General features: G+C 52.9%; 2 protein-coding genes across 2 annotated transcripts; both read left to right on the plus strand.

Annotated features, from left to right (window-relative positions):
* Positions 1-254: 254 nt before the first annotated feature.
* FTJAE_606 (NLRC3) lies at positions 255-3,962 on the plus strand (the record flags this gene model as incomplete). The annotated part of the gene is made up of 3 exons (XM_037352634.1): positions 255-1,357; positions 1,410-2,469; positions 2,523-3,962. The coding sequence occupies 3 exons, from the start codon at positions 255-257 to the stop codon at positions 3,960-3,962; spliced, it is 3,603 nt and encodes a 1,200-aa protein (XP_037212308.1).
* An 890-nt stretch (positions 3,963-4,852) lies between these two features.
* FTJAE_607 (PAN1-actin-cytoskeleton assembly) lies at positions 4,853-9,379 on the plus strand (the record flags this gene model as incomplete). Its single annotated transcript, XM_037352644.1, has 3 exons — positions 4,853-5,556; positions 5,622-8,162; positions 8,215-9,379. 3 exons carry the CDS (start codon positions 4,853-4,855, stop codon positions 9,377-9,379), a joined length of 4,410 nt encoding a protein of 1,469 aa, XP_037212309.1.
* Between the last annotated feature and the right edge of the window lie 2 nt (positions 9,380-9,381).

Consider the following 9,381-nt stretch of genomic DNA (forward strand, 5'->3'; position numbering starts at 1 on the left):
CATCTTGACGTCGAGACGACCCTGTCACCCAGTCCACGGTTCACATCTCTATATCGTTTTCGGCCTCTTTTCAAAGAACACTCATTTGTTTTCGAATTGCGAGTGTGGTGTCGTGTGCGTCTCCCCTAACGGCATGCTCGCCATCTATACATACTGAACCATTTCTCCATCTCTGCTGATTTGGGGAACATCAATTCTCGAGCCTTGAAAGCCAGCGACAATATTGTGGTAGTTTCGATCCAGGAGTTGTCAACATGAACGCCGAAAAGTGGAAGAGGAGGACTCTTCCCACCCTCAAGACGCCCCCTGTACCAATTCCTACCGATGGTAATAAGGGATTCGATAATGTCGACGGAAAGAAGCCACGCGTTTTCTCGAAAGCTCTTCGTTCTCTTAGCAATTCCTCGATGGAATCCATGTCACAGAGCCCATCTCGAAGCTCCTCCTCCATTCGACGTCTACAGAAGACACATTCAGGTTCAGGATCCATGATTGACAGGATACATCGTCGAGTATCGATAGCTTCACCCATGAGCGCATCCGCTCCGGAATTCCCATCAGTTACTCCCGAAGTCCCCTATTCCTCCATGGAGCTTATACAATACGGACCACTGAAGACCGATGTCTCGCTTCTCAAGGCCCGCGCCGAATACCTAGTTCTTACAGATACCTGTTTGATCAAGTTCGGGAGTATGGAAGGAGCCAGAGCTGCTTTCCCACAGATAAAATCGGGCAGCGGGACACTGAAGCCCAGCAGTGCTCATCACAATTCTCACAAGTCATCTTCCGACGTGCGGATAGAAATACCCTTGCGATCCATCGTTGGCGTTTTCAATGAAGAAGGTTCAAGCCCTCGATTTGGCGTCGAGATATGGTGGTTCTCCCAGTGGCCAAAACTTGCGTATTCCAAGGCGCATCTCTTCTTCATGTTGCCCAAGGACCGGGATGACTGGTTGGCCAGCATCCAACAGGCTTGTAGAATGAGTCATAGGCGAGCTCCTTCTCCCTCCTTGATCCCTGGCAATTTGAAAGCGAGAATCAACCATATTGTGGAAACCACTGAGCCAGACTCGAATGCCAATGCCGCCAAGATATTGACTTTTCCCGTGGTCAAGCGTACAATAGGCTCGCCTCAGAAGGCCAATTCTGCTGATGAGTCTCAGCACTTTGTGGATGGCTCGTCCTTCTACATCGTCATTGGGCCAGCCATGTTGTATTTCCTCGAGGTTCTCAAGGCAGATTATGCTACTACACCTGGTGACCTGCGCGTAAAGGTGCAGTCCTACGGTACAGTCTCACTCATTCGATTCCGAGCGTCTGTTGCGTCACACGAACAAAGGTTTGTGATGAGCTTCCGGTAAGTCCCACCACACCATACTTCATCACTCCATGTTCTAATGTAGGGCTAGGTTACCACTGGGCCGTGAGAACAGACTCGAGCTTGCTAGTGTACATTACAGACATGTTATTGAGGCAATGACTAAAGTCGACCGAGAATTGAAACCCATGTGGCCACAGCATTTGCAAAAGGCAATATTTGATATCAAAGGCCTTCCTCCGCCACTTCAGTTGACATCTGGAAATGATTTGGGAGGCCTCGAGCGAAGTTTGCACGCCTATTGCGCTGCTTTCAAGGTCCAGGTTCCAAGATGGACCATCGAATGGAACACTCCCTCTCAGCCCGCATTTCGCCTTTTACCTCCTGGCGCACAACCATATTCTACGTTACAATTACTTGCACTATTCCGAGCTTTGCGTTATAACAGTTACTTCAAGGAGCTCTCCTTCCGCAATATTGATCTATCAGGTATCGCAGGAAAAAAGGATTACTCCCATTTCGGCGACACTATCGCCTACACGTCACTGAACGGGGTCAAGATATCTGAAGAGCATTATGACATTTTAATGCAGTCTTCTGTTCTCAGTCAAGAGATGCATGCCCTGGCATTCTCCTCGGAATCGATCCGAAGTATGGATCTGAGAAATATTCTTGGCCCACGAAGCACCATTGGCCGCTCCAAGGACCCTGAGGGCGCCCGGAGAGTCAGTTCCGAGGTTCTTCGACCTATTCTTCTGTTGCTGAAGCGTCAAGCGTGCCTTTGCCACAGCATCATCATGTCTGGCAATCTCATTGCATCGGGTGACATTGAGGAGCTGGCAAACTTACTCGTACTTGATGAGGTGTACATGAAGAAACTCGATCTATCTAATTGTGGACTTGGCGATGAGGGTCTTACTACACTCTGGGCCGGAATTCCAGGTCAGGGCGCCAATCTTCAGCATATCGATACATCCGAAAATCAAGGTACGGTCAAATTCGAAACCATCCGGGACTCGCTTAGTCAACTACGAGCCATAAGAAAACTGAACATCGCTGGCAACACTCGACTGCCGTTTGATGTTCCTTTGTTTGAGGATCATGTACTGAGTTCATGGAGTCTGGAGGAGCTTGACTTATCTGGCATTTCTGTAAGTCGACATAGATTCCATGCACGGACTCGCAACTGACAGAAGTTCAATAGCTCAATAGCCCAACTGTGGATATTCTGACTGCATATCTGGCGTCACAGAATTCCGAAAACCTCAGAGTGCTTCGTCTGAGCAAATGTGGTCTGACGGGTGCTCAGATAGCCCAGATGTTCTATGCCATGGGCCAGGGTCGACAAATTACATTGTACATCAACGGCAACCGCTTAGATGAGGGCATAGATGATTTGTGTGCGGTCATCAGCGAATGTTTTGGCCCTTGGGGACTATTCGTGCAGATGGTGGAGTTTGCCTTGGAAGCTAACTACATCAAACTTTTGAAGGCATTAACGGCCAACCAAACCATTGAATGCCTGAGTCTGGCGGGTACTGCTACCCCTGACTCGGCCAGTGAAACGGCCTGCAGAGCTCTTTCAGATCTTTTCTCTCAAAACCACACGATTAGGTTCCTTGACCTCTCTGGATTTGATGCCAAGCTGGATGAAGGCCGTCTTGGAAGAGAATTCTCCAAGGCTTTGAGCGGACTAAGGTTCAACACACGGCTGGAGCACCTTCGCGTGCGAAGCCAATTGCTGAACGTGAACATCGGAGACCTGGCTGAAGCCATCTCTGCTAATAAAACCCTTCACAGTCTTGACTGTGAGGGCAATGATTTCAATCTTTCTAATTTTAGACATCTCGTCCGACATCTGAGTGACAGTACGACGATCCGCTACTTCTCGGCTTTCTCGGATCGCGATCTCGCCCAGACAATACAAAAGTCGGTGGACAACGCCGTGGCTACAGCGACCTCGGCGCGCAGACAGTCTGTGATCTCCAAACTGCGTCACGAAAAGGTGCCCCAAAGTATTAGTGAGCCTCTAGCACAGCAGCTGCGAGATGGCTGGGAAGACGCAGTCCGAACCCAACAAGAGGTTCTGGAAAGAAATCAACTCTTGTTTGAAGAAGGCGAAGATGGTCGTTATGACTCAGGCCAAGATGGCTATATGTTATGCGACGGTGAAGAAGACTTCTCTAAAGCATTTGGCGGTTTAGCTCTACGGGCGTTTGAATCCAAGAGGGCTATGACTCGTCGCGCTTCCAATCCTTATCTGAACAATAAGAGAGCCAGTATGATCTCATTGGGCCCGACTCGTTTGGTCAGCGCCGAACCAGGTGCCAGAGTCACAAGGTCTTGGTCAAGATCTTACTCAATTGTGTCCAGCGAGGGGGGTATCAGCGCTGCAGAGAGTCCAAGCACAGGATCAGCGATCCCGACACCTCCTGAGCCCGAGAGCCCCGTAGAGAAGGAGTATCTGGTAGAGAATCAACAAGACGGGAACGAAGAACCCCTCGATTACGAATACAGCTTTGCAGATCCGCATGATCCTGACTTTGGGCTTGAACTGCGAGCCCATCGACGATTCTGGAGTGATGAAGCTGGCTGCATCGAGGAAGAAGAACATGGAGTACAGTTTGAAGAACGGCACAACTGAGATGAGGACAACGAACTCTAATGGGCAATTGAGTGCAGAGAAGGTGGCATTGTGGTCGACTCTATTCCGATCATTCCGGAGTTCTTTTTGTGATGTTCCTTAACTTGGGATAAGGGGGTAGGCGTCTATGAGTTTCTGGTATGATTGATGGTTGGTGTTATGCAGGTTTTGCGTATAAGTTACTCTTGATACCCTTCGCTAGTTTTAGTTTTTAGATGAGCTGAGTTCAATATCAGTCTTTATTTGTCTCAGTTTAAGCTACCTTTTAGACATCCGTACTGTATTTGCAATGATGGGCACCTTATGCATGTGCCCTATATTCAATGCGATGCATATGTCGGTACCCAAGATAACACAATAAGCGCGCCCGACTCAGCCAAACCTACACATACCTAGATAACTTAGGGAAAGGCGGCCAATCCCTGTCGCTTCCAGGAGAGTCTAAGCCACCCCAAATTGCATCGGTTGGTTCATTCCCCTGTAAAAGCCCACAGATGCCTTGGCAGGCCACTAGAAACGCTCCAACTGCAGTCTCCATTGAGGGACAACTCCACTACCTACCTACCTACAGCAACCTGGCGAGGCTCGAGACCACGACGCTCGTCATCACATCCAATACGAAGCCACTCACTCATTCTCACTCCTCCATCATCACAGTTCGTGGATACCTTCTGTCCACTTCACAATTACCATCTGAGGGCCGTTCAGTCCTTTAATATTGTATTTCGCATACTTTTATTGCATTTGTTTTTAACTTTCAACCCTTTCCAGTGGAGCTTTCACGCTCCAGAGAGCTCCAGTCTCGGTTCCTCGCAACCCCCGAATTTAGCGCCTCCTCGAACCTCCCAGACGAGCTTTTGTCCGTGGTCTGGCGAAGGAATCAACCCGTAATGTATTCCAACTCGAGCGCCTTCCTAGGCGGTAATAGCCAGCGTCCTGGCGGCCAGCAGCAGCAATATGGCGGAGGATCCTTTGGTAATCTGGTTGCTGGACAGCAGCCTGGTCAACCCAGCCCCTTTGCGCCTCAATCTACAGGCTTTGGGCAAGCACCTCTGCAGCAGCAGTATACGGGCTTTCCAATGCAGGGCCAGGGCCTACAGCCGCAGCAGCCCCTTCAACAACAGTTTACGGGATTTCCGGGACAGCAGCAGCAACAACAACCCCAGCCACAGCAGCAGGGCTTCCAGACAGGTGCTCCTGCGATGCCGTCGATTCCGCCTCAGTTCCAGCAACAGTTCCAGCAGCAGCAGCAGCAACAACAACCCAGTAGCTTCTCCGCCTCGCCTCAGCAAGCTTCTGGGCCTTCAAACCCACCACCGGCGCCGATGAAGCCCCAGGCTACTGGCTTCACCGAGATGGCCGCGTCTTTTCAGACTGGCGGTACTGCGAAGCCACGAGGTCGACGACAGGAGAAGTCGCAGCCCAACAAAATCCCCAATATCCGTCTCTCCTTCATCACAGCCCAGGACCAGGCCAAGTTCGAAACCCTGTTCAAGTCCGCTGTCGGAGAGGCTGGCATGACCATGTCAGGAGAGAAGGCTCGGGATCTGCTTATGAGGTCAAGACTTGATGGCGACTCCCTATCGCACATCTGGTAAGAAGAAATCTTTTCGGGGCGTGTTATTCATTGTATTTGCCCGTGGTGCTGACAAGTCTCAGGACTCTTGCTGATACCACTCGTGCTGGCCAGCTCTACTTCCCCGAATTCGCGCTCGCCATGTACCTGTGCAACTTGAAACTGACTGGCAAGCAGCTGCCACCTAACCTGCCCGAGAACATCAAGAACGAGGTTTCGAGCATGGTGGATATCATTAGCTTCAGCGTCGCTGACGAGAGCGCTCCTGGAGCCAGCTCTTCCTCTGCTCCTGATATCAGAACCAACACTGCCACTCCACCGACCATTCAGCAGCCGCAACCTCAGCCTCAAGCCTCAAACGCACAGCTGCTTCAGGCGCAGATGACTGGGTTCCCAGGACAGCAGACAGGTTTCGCTCAGCAACAGGGTCTCCAAAGCCAGCAAACAGGGTTCCCTGGGATGGCAAACAACCCTCAAGCCACAGGTTACAGCGGTCCCCGTCCCCCGATGCCCCCGATGCCCGCGGGATTTGGCCAGTCGCTCGCTCCTGGGCCTGCAGGTGGTATGGCTGCCCCTCTGAATGCTCAACCTACAGGACGGCCTGGCCAATGGGGTCTTGTCAATGCTCCTTCCACAGGCCTGCCTAACATCGATGCCCTTCAAGCCCAGATGATGCCTCAACAGGGCCGAGAAGCTGGAAACTTCACCACTCAGGGACTGCGAGGAAACGCCGTTATCCCTTGGGCCATTACAAAGGAAGAGAAGACCCGATATGATTCTCTTTTCAAGGCTTGGGATGGCCTTGGCAAGGGGTACATCGGCGGTGACCAGGCTATCGAGATATTTGGTCAGAGTGGACTTGAGAAGCCCGATCTTGAGCGAGTTTGGACTCTGGCTGATCACGGTAACAAGGGACGTCTGGACCTCGACGAATTCGCCGTTGCCATGCATTTGATCTACAGAAAGCTAAACGGTTATCCATTGCCTAACAACCTTCCCCCTGAGCTTGTCCCTCCTTCGACTCGAAACTTTAGCCAGTCCATCGGTACCCTCAAGTCAATGCTGCACGATGAATCTGAATTCCGCACCAAATCAGGTGCCGCTCTGCTTCCGCAGAAGACTGGCGTTAGCTATATGAAGAATCGCTCATTCAGGGGCGCACCTGCTGGAGCCGTCGCTGGTCGGAAGGATGCCACAGTCTTCAAGAACGAAGACGAACAGTTTGGATATAGATCGAGCGCTCGTCGCAGGGTTGGCAACAACTCGCCTCGTCCCGAATCTCCTGCTTCTGTCGCCTCGAATGACGACCTGACCTTGGATCAGCTCAAGAAAAAGATTAAGGAGAAGGAGGTTCTCCTTGATGCTATGGATTTCGCAGATGAGAAGAACCATGAAGAGGACGACATCCTCGACCGCCGTGACCGCCGTGAGGCGGAGGAGCTCTATCGTCGCATTCGTCGAATCCAAGAGGATATCGACTCTCATCCCGATGCTGCCCTTGCAAGTGGAGACTCCGACGCTGAGCGAAGAGCTCTCAAGCGCCAACTTCAAAATCTTACTGACAAGGTTCCCGAACTTGCTTCGCAGGTGCGCAGAACTGAGAAAGCTATCATGGATGCTCGGTTGGAACTGTTCCGTATCAAGGATGCCAAGGCTCACCCTGGCAGTGGTGCTCCTATTGTAGGAACAGGACCTGGCGGTACAGTAACTGAGTCGGATCGACTCAAGGCCAGGGCCAAGGCCATGATGCAGCAGCGAACTGCTGCATTGACTGGCAAGAAGGTTGATGTCGGCACTGAGGATCTCGACGCGCCTAAGCGCCTCGAGGAAGAGAGTATCAAGGTAAAAAATGAAAAGGAGAGTAACGAGCGTATGGTTCGTGATGTCGAGGAAAGTGTTCGCGACTTTGCGCACGGTATCGAGGACAGTCTCAAAGAGGGTGGCCGTGACAACACTAGTGAGCACGAAAAACGCCGCTGGGAGGATGCACTCGGTGTCGAGGATGAGGTTCGAGACTTTATCTTCGACCTTCAGCGTGAAAGCCGCAGCGCTCGACTTCGTGCTCAAGACAAGCGACCCGCCCGGGCTTCGGCACGCACTGAGGAAAGTCGGCCGGAACGTGTCGCTAGTCCTAGGGTTGAGAGTCCCGTCTCGACCTCTCGTACGGCAACTCCTCCTGTTGGAGGCTCATATTCTTCATACAAGACCCCTGAGGAGAGAGCTGCTTTCATTAAACAGCAAGCTGAACAGCGAATGGCTGAGAGGTTGGCCGCTCTCGGTATCAAGGCCCCGACAAAGTCCGGCGAGACAGCTGCGCAGCGCATCGAGCGAGAACGCGCTGAGCGAGCTGCAAAGTTACGGCAAGCGGAGGAAGAGGATGCCCGTAGAGAAGCCGATCGCCAGGCTCGTCTAGCTGAAGAGCAAGGGATCTTACCTCCTGCACCTGAACAATCCAAGACGGAGGCCAAGAGGCCTCCTCCACCCCCTACGAGACACCGTGGTAAGCCAGAGGCTGATCAAGAGGCTGCAAAGAAGGTTGAAGAGGATGCTGCCGCTAAGCGGGCCGAAGAAGCACGACTTGCCCATGAGCACGAGCAGCAGCAGCGCGAGACGCAGCAGATGGAGTAAGTGTCGAATCTGAAGGGCCACGTGATAATTTGCTAACTCCGTTTCTAGAGAAGACGCAAAGGAACAGGAGGATGATCTTGCCAAGGAGCGTGAGGCTTCTGAAGCTCGTCTGAAAGCCCTTGAAGAACAAGTGAGACAAGGCAAACTTCGCAAGGAGGAAGAGAAGAAGCGGAAGAAGGCGGCCATGGCCGAGGCCAAGGAGAAGGAGGCCAAACTTGCAGCGCGGCGTGCAGAGATTGAGGCTGCGCGTCAACGAGAGTTAGAACTTCAACGGCAGCTTGAAGCTATGGAAGACAGTGATGGCTCGTCCTCGGATGAAGACGCAGGTCCTCAGCAAATCACTCCTCAAGCTTCTACGCCCACCAGGAGCGACAGTCAGGTAACCAGCCAAGAGCTTGACAAGAAGCCATCACCGCCCCCTGCTGCTGAGGCAGTTTCGCCTCCTCCTCCCCCTCCTCCAGCGGTTGTCACGTCGCCTCCCAGTGAGACCGAGAGTAAGAACCCTTTCTTCAGGATGATGTCTCAGTCGACCGAGGGTACACCCGCTGCTGCCCCTCCGGCACCTTCGGCTACGAACCCTTTCCATAGGATGACCCAGAACCAGGAAGCCAAAGCTCCTTCTGATCCCGTCTCGCGTCGCCGTGCAGACACTGACGACTGGGGTTCTGATAATGATGATAAGGACGATGACTCAGACGATGAGCGACCTGGTGGTGGTAGTGCAGCTCAGCTGGCTTCTATGCTATTTGGCACAATGGCACCTCCTCGTCCTCTCTCCGCAGCCGGTAGGGAATCAGCAACTGCTAGTCCTGTGGCTACCAATGCTGTGACTCCTGTCGCACCTCCTCCGCCTCCCCCGATGCCGAACACTGGCTCTACGGCTCCGATGAGTTCTCCACCTCCTCCTCCTCCCATGCCAGGGAGTGATGCCCCAAGTGCTCCCCCGCCTCCGCCTCCCATGCCCGGAACTGACGCCCCTTCGGCACCACCGCCCCCACCACCGATGCCATCAGTCGGCGCCCCTCCTCCACCTCCTCCTCCTATGGGTGGTGCTCCTCCGCCCCCTCCGCCTCCCGGCGGTGCACCTGCTCCTCCTTCCGGTGGCGGTCGTCCAGCTGGCTTCCTGAGTGAGATCCAGTTGGGCAAGGCTCTCAAGAAGACAACCACCAAAGACAGCAGTGCAGCGGCGGGGGCTGGACGAGTTTTGGATTAAAC

This window comes from Fusarium tjaetaba (genome assembly GCF_013396195.1).
Source record: "Fusarium tjaetaba strain NRRL 66243 chromosome Unknown NRRL66243_c0000015, whole genome shotgun sequence".
Classification (NCBI taxonomy): Eukaryota; Fungi; Ascomycota; class Sordariomycetes; order Hypocreales; family Nectriaceae; genus Fusarium; species Fusarium tjaetaba.